Source organism: Oculina patagonica, chromosome 5, assembly GCF_052425735.1.
Source record: "Oculina patagonica isolate OP01 chromosome 5, crgOcupat, whole genome shotgun sequence".
Taxonomy (NCBI): domain Eukaryota; kingdom Metazoa; phylum Cnidaria; class Anthozoa; order Scleractinia; family Oculinidae; genus Oculina; species Oculina patagonica.
This window is the reverse complement of record NC_135762.1, coordinates 9,061,952-9,080,534: the sequence shown is the minus strand read 5'-3', so window position 1 is coordinate 9,080,534 and position 18,583 is coordinate 9,061,952. Positions and strand designations below refer to the sequence as shown.

At 38.0% G+C, this 18,583-nt stretch overlaps 1 protein-coding gene across 1 annotated transcript; it reads right to left on the bottom strand.

Annotated features, from left to right (window-relative positions):
• Window positions 1-1,833: 1,833 nt before the first annotated feature.
• On the bottom strand, window positions 1,834-18,583 carry LOC144655420 (snaclec coagulation factor IX-binding protein subunit A-like). Its single transcript, XM_078515681.1, has 4 exons — window positions 18,306-18,583; window positions 17,107-17,202; window positions 4,556-4,606; window positions 1,834-2,910 (listed from the first exon to the last, which is right to left on the bottom strand). The coding sequence occupies exons 2-4, from the start codon at window positions 17,171-17,173 to the stop codon at window positions 2,468-2,470; spliced, it is 561 nt and encodes a 186-aa protein (XP_078371807.1). The 5' UTR covers window positions 17,174-17,202; window positions 18,306-18,583; the 3' UTR covers window positions 1,834-2,467.

The following is an 18,583-nucleotide window of genomic DNA, read 5'->3' as shown; positions in this document are numbered from 1 at the left end:
GGATGAACTGTAGCAATAAATTTTATTCTGAAGTGACTTGACTGTTACTTTTGTATGTATTAATGTATTAATGTGAAATATAACTATTGTCCAAAAGAGAAAAAAATGAGTTTAAAATATGCTGTGGAAGTATTTTTAGTACGTTTATTCAAATTGTTTCCAGTCAGTTCATTAAAAATGTCTGATTTCTTGGAAATGCAACGACCTTTCATTCTTCAACATAATACTCCAAAGCTAAGGTTTGAAACCAGGGGCGGATACAGGGGGTGGATAGGGTGGATATCCACCCCCCCATTTTTCAGTAAAAAAAAAATTCGAAATGTCACTTTATTTGAAATAGAAAATAAATAAAGAAAGAAAAATCAGCTCTCGCTCATGTCTGGTTGTTGTTACGCCACGTTTCGCCGTCTGCCGCCACTTAGGATTAGGGTTAGGGTTAGGGTTAGGCCCTAATGGTCTGCCATCCACCCCCCTCCCCCCCCCCCCCCCCCCCATTTTGAAATCCTGGATCCGCCCCTGGAAACCCAACTGTTGTTTAAGGAGCTGCCTGGGGTTTCTTAATGAGTCTTAAGTTTTTTTATCCTAAACACTGAATTACCTTCAAATCGATGAAGTCCTGGAACTACTAGAAGGTATTACATGGTAGAAAGTCACCAAAAAGACGATAAGAAACCGTTAAGGAGTGGATCACTTAAGCGGGGGGAGGTGGCGAAGGATGGGTTAAAAAGGCAAGGTTGAATGCTAAATATTTCAAAGCTTTTCCAATAATAAAAATAAACCCTTGGCTTTCAAAAGAACTAGGTATTCGGTATGTACAAGACCACAGTGAAACAGTGATAGAGGTGGGTTTTCGGCCGGGAAAACTCTATGCATGCGCACTGTCTTCCTAAAACCCATTTAGCGTAAACAAGTCTGTTTATGCATACAGATGAAGTCTGTGTTTTTGTTTGTTTGTTTGTTATACATCGCCAGTGCCAATCCTGGCACCTATAATGCAAGACGGTTGTGTTTGCGCGTTGCAACGATTCAACAACGGGATTAGGGCATCTCTCGAGAAAAACAGCCTTCCTTGTACCGCTCCGCACGCCGTACACTTTTTTTCTTTTCTTTCTTTCCTTTTTGTGCGCGCGCGAGCGCGCGCGAAGGAGGATCAGTAAAACTAGGGCAAATCTCATTGATTGATTTTCGCACGCGCTGTTTTACCCTTTGTTATGTCATAAAGGAAAGTTTTTAGTCGCAAAAATAATTCGTTTGCTTCAGACTTGTTTTTGCAAAGAGAGAACAATTTTCTTGCTAATTTACTCAAAATGGGCGTTGCATAGAGTTTTTACAAAGAAAACAGAAAGGAAAAAAAGGAACTTAAAAGGTTTGTTGATGTTTCGTTTTTTTTAAATTCGTTATTTTTGTTGTGATTTATGGTATAAGTAAATGAAAAAAGTCAACGAGTCAAGCGCCGTAAAAAAAGTAAATCTGAGCTAAGAAAAGCGTAAGATCGTAACTTCGTACGGTCGTTCTCTTATTTTGAAATGAGACGGAGTTACTACATATAATCAGTCCGAATACTCTGTTATAGTTGCGCTTTTTGGTTGTACTGTTACCGTTTTAGTACAACTTGAAAAGCGACACAACATCTATTTCTGGAAATACCTTGTTAACCTGAATCGCGATGTCTGAAACAAATAAGTAAAGCAGGCATTTTAGGCTTTCAATTTCCCGCGTTCCACCATTTCGGATATTACGGTCACATGACTGTAACTCTTGATGAGTTAAACAAAATGAAATGAAAATAAAATGAAATATACGACGTGAATTTACGACGTGACTTTACTAGAATGCTGTTTGTCAATTTCCCCATAGAATTCGTAAGCTTCACAGTTCCATGTCTGCGTCCGAGAGGGCGAAAATAATAAAGATGAAATCTGCAATAAAATTGTTCTTGGAATTATGCCGATTTTATAGTCAATTGTTCTTTTAGGTCAGATATGGTCTAGAAAAAGCAACTCATTTTCCGAATATTAATTCAAATGCGGGCAACATTTATCGATTTTTCAGAGCAGATTGCTGAGCAAGTGTCGATGGGTTTAAAATATAATATGCGACATTCGCAATTAACAAAAATACCGTGAACAACGATCGCGATTAACAAATCACCATTGGCAACTGAATTATATAATCGTTAGTGCCTCGTATAAGTAGCATACTTGACTTAGATCCATTAAAAATGACGAAACAAAAATTCATCATATTTTTTTTTATTTCCAAGCCGCTGTAACGTCTACACCTTAATTGTCATTTACAATTATTTCAGTTGGTTATTTAATTATTCAGTTTACTTCTATTATCATTTACATTTTAAAATGCCCCATATAGCAAGAATTCCACGCTTTTCTGTGTGAATGAACGAGGAAACCATTACCCCAGTGACTACTTGCGGCTTGAATCTTTGGTTGATTTGGAGGCTTGCCAACTAGCTAGCTCGAAGTGGTCGGAGTCGCTTGCAGACGAGGCCGTTGTGCCAGTTTTGCTGCACGTCACAAAGAAAATCATTCCAATAACCAGACGATTTATATGGAAGCTCTCCTGCGTAGCCACCGACAAACATCATGCCGCATGGCTCTCTGGCATTCCCATTTGGTTCATTTGGAGCCCAGTTGTGGTAGACCGGATACGACAGATCACCCCAGTAGAAATTCTTGCCAATCCACTCCAGTCCGATCCAAACTTGTTTCAGTGATGGAGCCTTCTGTCTCACGAGTTGCAGGACAAATTCGTTTTCTTCAGCACTGTTGATCTTTACCAGGTATCCTTGTCGTTCAGTACACCACTGCTTAGCGACGGAATGAGGATGGATCTCAGCACTTACCAAGTAGCAGTAAGATTCAAACTGGGTCCACTCTCCTTGACAGGTATCTGGAAACGAAACACCAATTCTTTCAAACGGTTTCATTGAAATTAATAATAAAAATAATAATACATAATATTTTTAGAGGAGGCCTCCAATCACCTAGGGGTGGTTTTCAGGAGGGTCCTCTGAGAAAATAAATGTTAAACCTTAAAATACATTAAAAAGACAAAATCAATGCGGTACGCTAACTAAGGTTAAAAACTAGAACAAGAATTAAAATACAGTCAACTCTCTCTAAGACGGACACCGTCGGGACCGGCCCTAACTGTCCGTCTTAGAGAGGTGTCCGCCTTATAAAGATTCGAGGTAACGTGACACCAGAAATTTCGAGATGATAAAGATTAACGGCTATGCACAGCAAATACACGACTGTTTTAAGTCGCTTACTTTAGCAAAACCTATAAAGTGGAACAGAAACAATATCAGAAATTCGACTCGTTTAGTTTGCTCATTACAAACGGTATTACTGTAAGTAGTAAACTACCTCTTTGGTACCCATACACTTACGCAGAGAAGTAATACTTTATAGCGGATTGTTTTTGGTAAGTTTGGTATTCTAAAGGCGCTGACTTACTTTGCTATATGTCGATACCAAGTTTTGCAGTATTATTCACTAAAAAAAAATCACTTTTTGTGCGTGTCCGTTGGCAGTTTCAAAGTGTCCGTTTTCCGTCTTAGAGAGGTGTCCGTCTTACAGAGAGTTTTGTTACAGTAAAATGACTGAAAAACGGCAGGGACCATCACCAGGTGTCCGTCTTATGGAGGTTTCCGTCTTATAGAGGTGTCCGTTAAGAGAAAGTTGACTGTACTACTAACTAAGGTTAAAATGATTAACAAAAACTGTTTCAGTTTGTATTTAAAAATAGTTTTCGGCATCAGTTTCTTTAAAGCACTTGGTAGTGTGGTCCAGTCATTAATGGCTTTATAATATGTTTTGCTTTATCCCCATTCCGTTCTTGGCCTACTAACTTTGGGCATGTAGCCATTTCGGGTATTATAACCGTGTTGTTGGTTCATGGTGGATCTGAATACACCGAAATGTTCGGTTAAAAATTATTAAGACGGAATCCTTCAGGAAATCGAGTACCGTAATTATTTAAATTCTATGGCGTTATTTCCCACCCTTTTTCCAAGCTGAAGATGTAAGTAATTATCCGTGATAACACCAACTTCAATTTCTTATCAGAGCCTGAGTAGATGAATTTTAAAATTCAGAAGGACCATGTAAATTATAAAATAAAGGTAAAATCTTACGTGTAGCTATTTTCCGTTAGCATCCTATGCACTCCGGTTAGCCTGTTTACGGTTAGCTTTCAATAATTGTTATGGGTTTTGCTTCGCCAAAACGATCCTGACTCGAAAATCCTTACTCGAAAATCAAACTCGAAAATCAAACTAAAATCCTAACTCGGGAGTTAGTTTGTCACCCCAGCTACATCCTTCAAACTCGGTGAATACAAACTTTTGCCTAGTATCTTAACTTTACAATTCATTAGCTGTCCAGAATTCAATTTTTGTAAAAGATATTTGCCGTCGGATTCTTATACAAACACTGTAATTTCTACCCGCTTTGCCTACTCGTCAAAATGGCGTCGAAAACCGTGATAAGGCCTATTTTGGATAAGAAACTAGCCTCTGTAAGAAACTAACCTAGTACATCTCGCCGATCTAGATCGAGCTCAGGCTCAGGTATGGGAACAGCTGAAAGATAAGAGAAAAATCAAGTTAACAAAAAACTAACTCCTAGAAAAATTTAACTTTTATCTAAATCCCTCAAAAATGATTTAGTTAAACTCGCACCCCAAAACTGCGAATGCAGAGGCACTAGGTGTTAGCTGGGAAGTTAAACCTTTTTCACTATAATGATAGTACTAATAATGATGATGATGATGATGATGATGATGATGATGATGATAATGATGATGATAAAAATATTTATTATATAAAATGCAGTGGTATAGCAAGTGGTAGCAAATCGATAAAAATGGTATCACACATGTGTGGATAAAAATGTCATTTTTGACCAATCAGCTCGCCGTGTTTGCCATGTTTGAATGGATCTTCCTAGGCAATCTTCGGTAGTCTTTGGAAATTGTCGGAAGTTTTCGGAAAATGTTCGAAAACATTCGTACGACCTACGGACAACAAATTTGAAATTCTTCGGAAATCTTCGGAAAATCGTCAGAAATCTTCAGAAAATCGTCAAAACATCACAATAAGTAGGTTTATATAATAAACAGAATTGCGCTCACTCGTAAGCTATCGATTTGAACACTCGAAGATAAATTTCATATCTCCACGCAACCATGTTTTATCCTCTATATATCGCAACTTTCCATGCATGAAAATGTATAATCAAGTGCGCTTTACAAGCTGTGTAAACTTAATACTACAACTAGAAATAGCTGACACTAGGTTGCCCCGAAGTTTCGACGATGTTTATCGTTTTTTCTTTGCTGTTCATCCTTTTCTACAATTCAGACATTTGATTGGAAATTAATTTTCTATTTTGGATAATTATTAACTAGTTATAATCAGAGATTAGGGGAGTGCGTTCGACCCAAGATAGGTACCCAAGATAAGGTTAGCAAACGTAAACCGAGTTACGCGTCTGTTTATATCGTCATACAAATTTGAAACGATCACGCGCGCAACATAAAGCGCGCGTCCAACATCAAACTATCAGCGAAACAATCTCAATCCAACAGCGCACGAGGAAGCACAGCAATTTTTTTTTACTACTGCTGAAGGGAGCACTGGCGAAACGTTTAGTTTTCAGTACAACTCACGAGGTAAACTCGAAAACGCAAACCGAAGAAGATCGTTAGATCGAATCAACTTCGTTCCCAGGGTCTCTCGGGACGAAATTGTGATGTCAATAATTAGTCAACCTGCCACGTACCAAGATACATAGAACGACACATGAACGACTTTCGTTTGCGCGTTCACAGGACAACCGCGGGATCAACCACTGATCAACGTCGAACGCAAAAACTGTTTAGAGCCTAGCTGGCGCGGTATCGGCTTAATTGAATTGTTTTTGCGCGCGCTGTCTTTGTCGATGTTGCTGTGACGCAATTAATTGCTTTCTAATGTCTAAGCACATGAGATCGAGGCCAACTTGCCACATACCGACATACATAGTACCACACATAGAACCACTTTCGCTTGCGCGTTCACAGGACAACCGCAGGGCCACAGGCCACTGCAAGATTAGGATGCGTTCTCCTACCGTCGAACACAATTATGATACGGTAAATCATTTAATTACAAGAACGCAACAGCATCTTGACATCATTTTGTCATGTTTTGGTGTGGTGGGGGATCTCAGCTAGACTCAAGTTAGACTTTAGAAAAAGTCCGTCGTCTTTATTAATTTAACACGCCGGGACGGTCGACCTATCGCGACTTGCGTGGCACGTTTTCGCGACTTCGTCGCTTTGAATGGGCCGCTTTGCGAGCTCGAATCGAACTCACTTCACTGTGGTAAAGTCTTGATATCAGCGAGGATAAACTTTAGAAACAGCAAAACGTTTTAAAATTACCATTTGAGCCGGCCCAATTGTTTTATAAATATATGGGCTGAGAGCCCGAGCATGAAGAATGACATGAGAATGATCAATCTTTAGAAAGAAAAGGATGTCGAAAGAATTTCTTACCTCTGTCAAAGCAAACGCCTGCCGCGAGTTTTAAATAATCACAATGCATCTCGAGATCTCTTTTGAATTTCTTTTCTTGTTGCCGCATATCATCTTGTAAAATTAAAATTTCGTCCGGAAGTGGACCGATCAAGACTTTTGAAGTTTTCTCCATTCAAGTAGTTTGTGCCTGGTAAATCACGGTCAGTTGGACAAAGGCTTTCTTATCGTAAATCACGCTTCATGACAACGATCAACTTTTAAAAGGAACTCGTATACTAACTCTTTAGTGTTTTCCGTCTGTTGACCTTCAGGAATATTTTCCTGTATTCCAGCAAACTTCAAATTCTCTCGCCTACTATAGGCCTCCAGATACAAAACTTGCTTTCTTAGTTCTTCGGTATCGAACTGGGCTTTCTTAGTGTCGCGCTTGATGTCAGAAAGTTCTGTTTCATTAAATTTTGCACCTTCCTCGAGTTCGTTGACCCTCTTCTCGGTCTTACTGGTCTTCTTCTTCAAAGTTGAAACGTCTTTATCGAGACGGCCGACAGTTTCTTCGATGCTGGAGATAGAGGCAATCACGCTGTCCAGGCGTTTTTCAATTGTATCAAGTTTCTCCAACTTAGATAACGCCAAGTCCATCTTCGTGGCTAAGTCTCCAGCCATGTCAAGAGCGGTGAGCACTTCGTCGTTCTCACTAACTTCGCCGAATTCTTCTTCTCGTGTCCTTTTTTCCTCCGGAGAAGACTTAACCCCGTTAGGTGAAATCAAACTGACTTTTCTTTTACCAGATAGTGAAGGGCTGTCCATAGGCTAGGATAATTTGAGCGATAAATTTCGAGAAACCCGAGGAGCTTTAAAGTCGCGTCTACTCGGTAGCCATTCCTTCTAGCACGCCACTCGGTAAGAGTTAATAGGATGCCCACACATCGCGCTTTGGGGCTGTTGGTGAGTAGAATGTCCAAGTATATTATATGTGTTTTTTTTGTGTTGTAATTACTTTTTGAATCTCTATTTATGTTCCTCCCTTTGGGGAATTTTTGTTGACTTTGACCTTGTTATTTTAACTCGAAATGCGCATAGGTATGTTCCCTTTTTAGTCAGGTCGGTTAGCGTAATAATCGTTACTTGCGTGATAAAAGCACCAATTTTTGCATGCGGACTCCTTTCTATACTTTATTTAAGTTTATCCGTGGCTCCATCTGAATTATTTTATTTTTTCTTGAAATTTAAACCAGAACGATTTTAGCTCATTTGCATATATTCATAAAAGTTGTTCCGCAATGCCCCTTCGTAAGTGATCGATTAGATTTTGTTATAAAAGCCCCAAGTTTTGCATGCAGCCATTTTTTGATACTTGCTTTAAGTTTATTCGTGGCTCCATCCGAATTTTTTTATTTTTCTTGACTTTAAACAAGAACGTTTTTATCTAATTTACATAAATTCATAAACGCTGTTCTTCAATGTTCCCTTTGGACAAGCATTTATCAGAGTACTTGATATTGATAACCCATAAGGTAAATTGAAGAAAAAACCACGCGATTTTAAGGTTCCCTAACCCTAGCGTTCCACGCAGTCGTTTTTAATGACAAAAGTAAAAAATGCGGTGGCTTAAGGCTTGAAAAAATTAACTGTAATATCCTAGACAGGAGTGGATCTAGTGGCGTTGGATTGGGTGGCTAGCCACCCCCTTGATCCAAAAATAAACATAAAAACATGAAAATATAAGGAGAGTGAAACTCGATAAGGTGTAGAAATCGTTGCAATGTTCGGTTAAAATAAAGTCTGGTGTAGGGATATTTTGCTGAGCCTTATTAAAGTGAGTTAAAACAAAGCATTTTCCGTCGGTGGCATCTTCTCCATGAACGTTCTTAAAAAAGTAAATCCTAGTTTAGTTAAGGGGCAAGGACGAACTCTCTCTGTCATAAACAATGATAACCAGCCGTTCAATTTTACGGAAGTGCTCACAGTCGGCATCAAGGGATTTAAACGGATGAGAGAGGCTGAAAAGGCAATTGTTTCTGTTTCTTCTTTAAATGCCTGCCAAGTCTGCCCTTTTCCCTAAAACTGCATGGATGTAGCATTACAACCAGACATAGCGTGGAACAATGGCAGAGAGCTTTCTAGGTACAGATAGGGGAATCGTAACTGGTGGTATACGTTTACCCGGTTGGTTCTCAGTTGGAAACTGGAGGAGACTGATGCCGGTACCAATAAAGAGCTTTTTGAAGGTTGTCTAAGGCCCAACAGTGAACAGACCTTTCGCAGGCAGGCAGGGCGTCAAAGTGCTGGCACATGGCTTCTGCTGTCCAAAATTGAAGCTGTGCGACCCTAACGTGCGATCAGGCGTTCTTTTTTTTTTGCGGCGGGAAGAGAAAGATCGATATCGCCGGTAAGTGTGACCCTGACATAGGAGTAGAAATTCCCAGCTGGTGTAAATGCTGAATGATCCGCTTGCTTCTCGATCTATGTATGTTCAAGTCAATGTAGACAGGCAGAGGCGGTTCACGATTTTGGTTATTTTTTATCTTGCTTTTTCAAACCGTCTCCATTGAAAATTAAGAATATTATGATTTTGAGGTAAGATGGTAACGACGCTTCTTGACTATTTTATGAAAACAATCGACCATCAAATTTATATGCCTCATGGCTGAAAATGTATTTTCTTATTATTGCAGCTGCCTTGGCCAAAATTTGTGCTTCTTTAAGCATGTTCCGCATCCCTCGGCGGCCACAAACTACAAGCGCATAAATACAGTAGAACCCCGGTAACTCGACCTCTAAAGGGAAACGAAAAACAGTTCCAGTTAGCAGTTCCGCTTAGCGCGGTTGCCAAGTTAATTATTAATAGTTTGCTGATTTTTTAGCGCTTCAGTATACAGTACAGTGCATATTAAACTTATCTCGTCAGAAACTCACGATCATAAATTCTTATGATAAGAATGGAAAAAGGCTGTCAAATTAACGTGATCTGTTCGTTGCTCTAATCAATGGGAATTCGTAGCGAGTTGCAAGAACCGAAATTCGAGTTATCGGGGTAAATTTGACCCAAATTTTGATCGAGGGAAACGAAATTTAGACTTAGCAGGGTTTTCGAGTTATCCGAGTTCGAGTTACCGGATTCTACTGTATAATTACCATAATAAACATTTTAGAATACTGCATCTAAAAATTACAATTTTAGCAAAAAACTTCAACAATGCCTTCAAGTTACATATATTTTTGCAACATTTAAGCATAAAACTGCAAATTACTTACGGAGTAGAGAAATTTTTTTGCTGTCCCACTTTAATTTAATCAATTCAAAATGGCGTGGTAGCGGTGCTTGAGAGATTGTGCGTGGTCAAAATGTTAAGCATATTTTGCAAATTGCAAGGAAAAATTCAGGTGGAGCCACGGATAAATTTATTTAATAGTCTTTAAAGAATCATTCTGCAAAGTTTGGTGCTTTTATCAACCGTGTCACGATTTCTCCAAAAATTTGCCCTAAGCGACCTGACTATTTGCCTTTACTCACTTATAATGTTCTCAGTCGTTGCCACTCTATTCTATTGTATTATTGTCAAAACTTCGAAGCGGCGGAGGTAGATTTTAAGATGGTTTCTTTGAATGCTCGAGGGATTCGTGACTTTTATAAGCAAAAATCAATTTTTACTTGGATTGAAAAACAAAAAGCAGATATTGCGTTCCTACAAGAAACGTACAGCACACCGGAAGTTGTCAACGAATGGAAATTTCAGTACAGAGGACAAATGTTTTACTCTCACGGCTCTAACCATAGTAGAGGAGTTCTTGTACTTATTAGTGAGACACTTCAATTTGATCTAATATGTTTGAAAGAAGATATTAACGGCCGTTTTGTCGCTATACAAGCTCTTATTCAGGAAGCGCCCTTCTTATTGCTTAATTTATACGCGCCTACAAAATGCTCAGAGCAATGCGACTTTTTCGAAATAATATCATCAGTTCTGGAAGATATGAATACAGATTCCAGTTACAATATCATATTGGGTGGTGATTTTAACGTTCATTTTAATTCGGCTCTCGATAATCTAGGAGGAAGGATGGTTGCCAAATCTTCAGTCCAAAACATTAAAGAACTCATGCTCGCACATGATCTGGTCGATATATATGGCGACTACAAAATCCCGAAACCAAGCAATTCACTTGGTCTCAAAAAAACCCTCCCATCAAGCGTCGCCTGGACTACTGGCTTATAACTGACTCTATTCAAGATTACATCTCTAAAACTAATATTATTCCTGCCGTCAGACCATTCAGCCATAATCCTTAATCTAAACAGCTTCAAAGATCGTCCTTTTGGGCCATCGTACTGGAAATTCAACTCCAGTCTTCTCAACGATGAGAAATATGTTAGTATGATAACATCACAATATCCTATTTGGCTTGCTGAATTTGCGGATGTCATTGACAAACGTGTCTTATGGGACCTAATTAAGTACAGAATAAGACAAGTAACAATTCGCTATAGTAAGAGTAAAAGCAAAAAACGTAAAGCTCGCTTGGCTGAAGCAGAAGAAAAAGTAAAAAATTGTGAAATGAAGTATACCGCATCGCCTTCTGAAGATACCTCTGCAGAATTAGAGCGGTCGAAACAGGAATATGAGTCTCTTTATGACTATATTATTCAGGGTAGAATCATTCGATCTAAAGCAACCTGGTACGAGAAAGGGGAAAAAAATTCTAAATTCTTTCTTAATCTTGAGAGCAATAGAAGTGGTAAAACTTGTGTTCGCCGACTGTTCGATAGTCAAGGGAAAATAATAGTCAATTCGCAGCTTATATTGGACGAACTTAGAAGCTTTTATCAAAATTTGTACAGAAATCAAGATTACCAAGATATTGACGACATTTATGCTGATTTTTTTAATAATACAACTTTGCCGAAAGTGATGAAAGACACAAAATTGCTCTGTGAAGGTGTACTGTCCACTCAAGAATGTTACAATGCTCTGCAAACTTTTTCTAACGGCAAGTCACCTGGAAATGATGGGCTAACCGCAGAGTTTTATAAAACTTTCTGGGATATCCTAGGGCAACAGTTGACCGACACATTAAACTATTCATACCTGCACGGGGAACTCTCAAACACTCAAAAACAGGCCATAATAAAACTGATAGAAAAGAAAGAAAGGGACAGGAGATATATAAAGAACTGGAGACCCATTTCACTGTTGAATGTTGACGTCAAAATTGCCTCAAGAGCTATTGCTTTACGCCTTGAAAAGGTTCTACCGCATATAATCAGCACTGACCAATATGCTTATATAAAAGGCAGAACAATATTCGATGCCGCTCGAACCATTGATGATATAATGGAATATACCAAACTTACGAAAACTTCTGGTATTATGACTGCCTTCGATTTCGAAAAAGCTTTTGACTCGATTAGCTGGGCTTTTTTGATTAGAACCTTGGAATCTTTTGGTTTTGGTGAGTCTTTTATAAACTGGGTTAAAATTCTTTATACCAATATTTCCAGTTGTGTACTGAACAATGGTTTTTCCACGCAGTTATTTGAGGTACAGAGAGGGGTTAGACAGGGAGACCCATTGTCTCCTTACCTTTTCATTTTAGCCTTAGAGGTACTTCTCACAAATATTCGAGATGATTGCAGAATAAGGGGTATCGTGATTGGAAACAAGGAAACTAAAGTTACAGCTTTTGCCGATGACCTGACTTCCTTTGTAAGAGACATCCCATCTTTTAAAATACTGTTAGATACCCTTGAGAGATTTGGAACCTGTTCTGGGTTGAAGCTAAATAACGATAAGACTGAAGCTCTCTGGCTCGGTGACAATTCCAATAAGGGTCAACTACCTAATATAGACGAAGACAAAGTTAACAAACCTATGAAAATCTTAGGTATTTACTTTACTTACGACTGGCGTAAGAAACAGGAACTCAATTTTGATGCAATTTTAACATCTCTAAGCAAGACCTTAAGCAGTTGGCAATGGAGAAATCTTTCCCTGTACGGAAAAATTCAAATAGTCAAAACGTTTGCTATTCCAAAATTTATGTTTCGAGCATCTATAATTCCTTTAAACAAAGATATCTTAAAGCAAGCTAACTCTATAATATATAAATTTGTTTGGAATAGCAAGGACAAAATTAAGCGCTTAGCCTTAATAAGCGATTACGAATGTGGAGGCCTACGAATGCCTCATATAGAATCAATGATCAATACCCAACGTATCCTTTGTCTCAAAAAGTACGTTGAGAAATACCCTAGCCCATGGAAACACTTCCTCACCTATATCTTAAAAAACCAGGGCGGAAAATTCATCATGCATTGCAATTTTAGTGTGACGGACTTACCAAGGGACTTACCTAAATTCTATCTTGAATGCTTCGCTGCTTGGTGTAAGTTAGCACACAACAATATATTAACTAAGAAGCACGTTCTCAGCGAAATCATATGGAATAATCGTTTTTTGAGAATCAACAAAGAGACGGTCTTCAGTGAAAAATTGGTTTCTAAAGGTATTCTCTGTATTGGCGATATCCTATCAGCGCAAGGCAAGCTTCAGCCATGGCTGTTTTTTAAAAATAAAGGGCTCGTGTTGAATGACTACCTACTATTGCTTGGCATTCATAATTCTTTCCCCGCCCCTTGGAAAAACGTCTTTAAGTCATCTGATTCAACTCTAACTTGGCAAAGCATCGACCCAAAAGATCTGGATCACAATATATATATAGATGGCGAAAATGTGAAACTAGAACAACTCACCACGAAAAAACTTTACTGGACACTGGTAACAAATATTCAAGCTCCCCCGTCTGCTCAACAAAAATTCAACAATTTATTTAATGGCCATGCCCTTGACTGGAAAAAAATTTACATGGTTCCACACAAGGCAACCATGGACACAAAAACAAGAAGTTTTCAATATAAATTACTCAATCGCGTTGTTTATACCAACAAATCTCTGTTTAAGATGAAATTAGTCGATTCTCCTATGTGTACTTTTTGCAATCTCTTAGAGGAATCCCTCGAGCATCTCTTTTGTAACTGCAACTGTAGCAAAGAATTTTGGATGTCTGTTGTTTTTTGGCTAAATGGTGTAGGGATAAATTTAGATCTGTTAAATGAATGTGATATTCTTTTTGGTCTGTTACAAACAAGATCACACTGGCTTCTGCTTAATCACATTATCATTATGGGAAAACAAGTAATATATCAAAGTCGTCTCAAAAAATCTAAACCTTTACTAACTCATTTAAAAACCAAAATAAAAAGTATAGAAAGAATTGAATGTAACATTGCTATAAGAAACAATAGACAAGAAATACATAACAAAAAGTGGCACCCTCTAGAGAACATCAATTTAATTTAAATTGAAAACAGAAGGAGAACATCAATCTTCAGTTCATTTTTTTTTTAGTTACTCATTTATTTATTTATTTATTTATTTATTTTTTTATCTACCTATTTACTTTTTTATTTATTTATTCTTTTCACCACTTGGAATACAGTCTCCGACTTTGTGTAAATGTAAATGTAACATAGTAGTTAACGTAGTAACGTCGATGTAAGTAAGTTTTGTAAATGTATTTGTATTTATGTACCCATATGTAAGTCTAAGTAAGTTAATGTAAGCTTTATGTAAGTGTGTGTAAATAAATAAAAGAGCTATATTAAAAAAAAAAAAAAAAAAAAAAAAAACTTTTAAAAGGAAAGGATAACGAAATAATTTCTCACCTTTGACAATGAAAACGCTTGACTTTCTAAAAGTCGCTTGCTTCTGGTTTCCGGTTTCGCCTGCCGCGAGTCTTAAACAATTATCTCGAGATCTTTTTTTAAATTTCTTGTAAATCTCGTCCGGAGATAGATAGACTTGCACCAAGTCGCCCTCTATTGGCGAGCGAAGCGAGCCGAAAAGCGTCGCGAAGCGACCCGGGGGGGGGGGGCACTCCCTATAATGGCCTATACGGGGAGGCTCCGCCCGAAAGGGGTACCTTTTTCAGGCTACAGGTATATAAAAGGGTAGGGATTTCACAAATTTAGGTATATGAAAGGGTAGGGAAATCTGCCATAATAATATTTTAAAAGGCCTTTACAATAAATATTTGGAGCAGACGCAACTTTTGGCTGTATCGTCGTAATTTATTAAGCGCTACATAAAAATGGCAAGAAAACTTCCCGTTTTAGGTAAATGTGATGTCCTGTAGGTATATGAAAGGGGTGCCTTTTTGCAATAAAAGGTATACAAAAGGGGTACCTTTTCTATCCAAATGGTATATAAAAGGGTAAGGGGTTGGATCTCCGGGCGGAGCCTCCCCGTACAAAACTTTTTCGAGTACACCCCCCCCCCCCCGGGCGACGACCGCGAGTGACGAAGTCGCGAGAGGGCGACATACCTAAACCGACATACCTAAACCGCGCGTCGAAGGTCTTTGAGAAAGTCTAGGAGATAGACTGATCAAGGCTTTTCTCCGTTCAAGTAGTTTGCGCTTGGTAAATCGCGGTTTTGGACTAAGGCTTGCTTATCGTAAATCGCAGACAAATTTGAAGATATGGCTTGATATGTTCGTACGTGTTCCTAGACATATTTCTTCTTCGGCCACTCAGATGTAAAAAATGTGGATTTTCTTACTTCTCTGCGAGTTACTTAGTTAATTATCGCGAAGTCTTTTCAACAATTGCATTGCTTTCGGCTTTTAGACATTGTGAAATGAATAGGCCTCGAATAAAACCTCAAATTATCTTTTTCAAAATTCTGCCCAACTAATCAACCTTTACAAGCGTCGTTTGTTTGCTTGTTGTCATCCGTGCACGTGCTCATGCCAGGGCCGTCATCATTACCCAATCATCGTTTACTTGCGTCATCATTGATCAATCACCGTATGTCGGCATTTTACAACTCCCGATACCTACTTGCGGGCTTTCAGCTTGTCGGCATTTTACAACTCCCGAGACTATTTGCGGGCAAAAATTGATCAAATCGAGAATTTTTCTGGTATATACTATATATACTCTATATTCGCGCGGATTTCAATGATGCCTCCTCGGGTTTTGGCCTCTGGGCCAAAACCCTGCGGGGGCAAATAAAAATTTGCATTGATCTGTTGATTGCTAAAAAGGAGGTTCTGAACCTTAAACTTAGGAAATATCAACAGAATTTGGCATTTTTTTTTTTCAGATGAATCATCTTGTATAGATTTTTCGGATTTTTGTCGTGAGGACGTTTTCTAGCGCTTTCATTGAAGTGGCCACTTAATTAGGGGAGGTAGATTAATTTAAAAGTCTTTCAAAGTTAGCAGTAAATACTCATTAACAGTTTTTGATCCTCCAAGTTCGAGTTTTGGTAAGGAAAAGAAATAATTTCTTGGCATCCAAGTACCGTTCTCAACCAGAGACAAAAAAGAGGTTACGATTTTGGAGGAGATTCTCTAAATCTCATCTTAAAGTAAAAATAAATAAATAACGTTATTTATGCGTCAATTTATTTAGCTGTATAAGCTAAATGTGGACACATATCTACTCCATAAGGTACTAATTAAAAAAGCTTTTTACGATGTGCGAATATAAAATTAATTTAAACTACCTAATATTCTTACTAATTTTCGCCATTTTCGTGATTTTAACATAAATGCGAAATTTATTACGCGCGAAAAAGACATTGCGCGAAATTTAATCACGCGAAAATTAATACCACATTATATAGCAAAACAATACAAATTTTAAATGTTTGGAACTGCAACTATCTATCTTTGAAAATATCTTTCCGTCTTGCTTGCGACTAGCACCCTTCCTCTGATTACTGTTTTCTTCAGCTTGTAAATCGGCCAAAACCCCTAAAGTAAACCCCTTTGTATATTTTCAGTTGTTCCTTAGTCTTTGACGACTGATCCATAAAACACTGACAAAATTGCGGAATTTAGTACACTTTTTCTCTTAGTTTTCTTGCAATCGCGAAAATTAATACTCGCGAAATTAAGTACGCGCGAAAATTAGTAAGAATAAGGTAATTAAGAAAGAACATCACAACGATATTCGTAAATTACTAAGCTAAGTTTGTGCACAGCCACTACTGTTGTTGTCTATGTGACTGATTTGAAAAGTCTACGTTGCATATTTATGCCTTGAATGCTTTGAGGCTTGGTAAAGTCCTGAGTTCATTACTAAGTTTCGACCAAATGTATGGACCTTGGTATCTCAGTTCCGTAACATATAGTGTATTCTTTACAGGTCAATTCTTCCTATACCATAGCTTCTCCATTGATTTTAATCATGTATTCTTAGTGAATCGAGTGCAATCACACTGCATTCAAAATTGGGAACAATCTTCATCTACATCTACATTTAATTCAGTCGATTAGACATCACACCAACTTTCCTTAAAAACATATTACAAATGTGAAGCTAAAAAAAAGAAAAAAGAAAAGAAAAGTTAAAAATAAAAAACTAAAATGAATGTCTATAAATTTAAGAAGAATTACATCAAGTCCTACTTTCTAGCTTTACGTATTAACTTATTTAAAATAATTTAGTAAACTATTATTACTTTGCAATCAAAGACAATCCATTTTCAATACCTGATACGCCCCATTGCATGATACACAAAGCTACGATAAACAGTGGCGAAACTGCAAGCATCTTCATCTTGGATTTGATTTTGGCTGTCGCAAATTCTGTGGAAAACAATAAAATCAAGAGGGTGTCTCTGGCTGTGATATCCTAATAAGCGTTTTAGGTAATAAAATAGATATTTCCTTGAAACGTTGCATATATATGAGCGTTTGAAACTTTGGGCTCTTCCTCAAAGTACGGAACCTTTGAAACTCAACAATGGTGTAAAACAAAGAACGAGCAAGACAACGAAGAACCGCGAAGCAATATAGAGCAGCTGGGAAACAATATAGCTCCACAACAAAGAAAAATTACACAGGTTCTTACACCGAGATAAATTCACACTTTGCCTTTAAACCCTGGTTTTCACAAGCGACGCAAGCACAAGCGCAAGGATAACAGGATTTATACCATGCCATAGAAAATACAGCCAATCAGAATACAGGAAAGCCGTTGTATATTCGACGGTATTCAACCCAACCTTCCCATAGTGCGCTGCGACTGTATTCTCGACGAAATTTAGTAAGCGTATTTTCTATGGCATGGTATAAAATAGTTACACAACACTTTCTCGTGGTATACTATGGAATATCCCACTTCTCACTTGTATTTTCTTGGCATACACACTCGCCTAAAGGCTCGTGTGTATACCGAGATAATACAAGTGACTCGTGGGATATTCCATAGTATACCACTCGAAAGCGTTGCATAACTAGTATTTATTTCACCATTAAAACGGCTTTGACTCAAGCAAAAGCACAAGCGTATTGCATTTTGATGTTTTTGCTTGTGCTTGCGGCAGGCACAAAAACAAGGATCAAAATTTGTCCTTTTTGCGTGATTTCGCTTGCGCTTGCGCTTGTGCTTGCGTCGCTAGTGAAAACCAGGGTTAAGTGTTGTTGTAGTTTAAATTTCTTAAGACAATGCAGCTATAGACCTTTTTAGCCTTGTTTGTCTGTTGTCCCAATTTCAGACCATGCGAAGTTACCCTTGAGAATTATTTTATCAAATTCAGAAAAACCCACCTGGAAATGAATGATTAATTTTCAGATAGATAAAAGAGGAGTTCTCTAAATAACATATAACATTGCATGATCTGAAATGGGCAATTTACACTTAAAGCTAAAAACATCTATTATTGCCTGTCCTTGGAGAGTTTCCTAACCTGTATTTAACGATCGCGTTTTCTCACCTAACGATAGTCTTCTTGGGAGTCATTAACTGATCAAAGTCTTATTTAGCTGTTTATTTTTACACATTGCTAAAATTTGGTCCAGCCTAGAACCTGTCAACGTTCCATCAATGTCAACTCATCACATAGATTATGCTTACGTAAGCTCACGCGCAGACCACTATACGAACAGAGGACTATTGTTCTTCGACAAGTTTATCGATGACAAAATGTTCCTTTCTAGCAACTTTTCACTCTACTTTCCTTTAGTA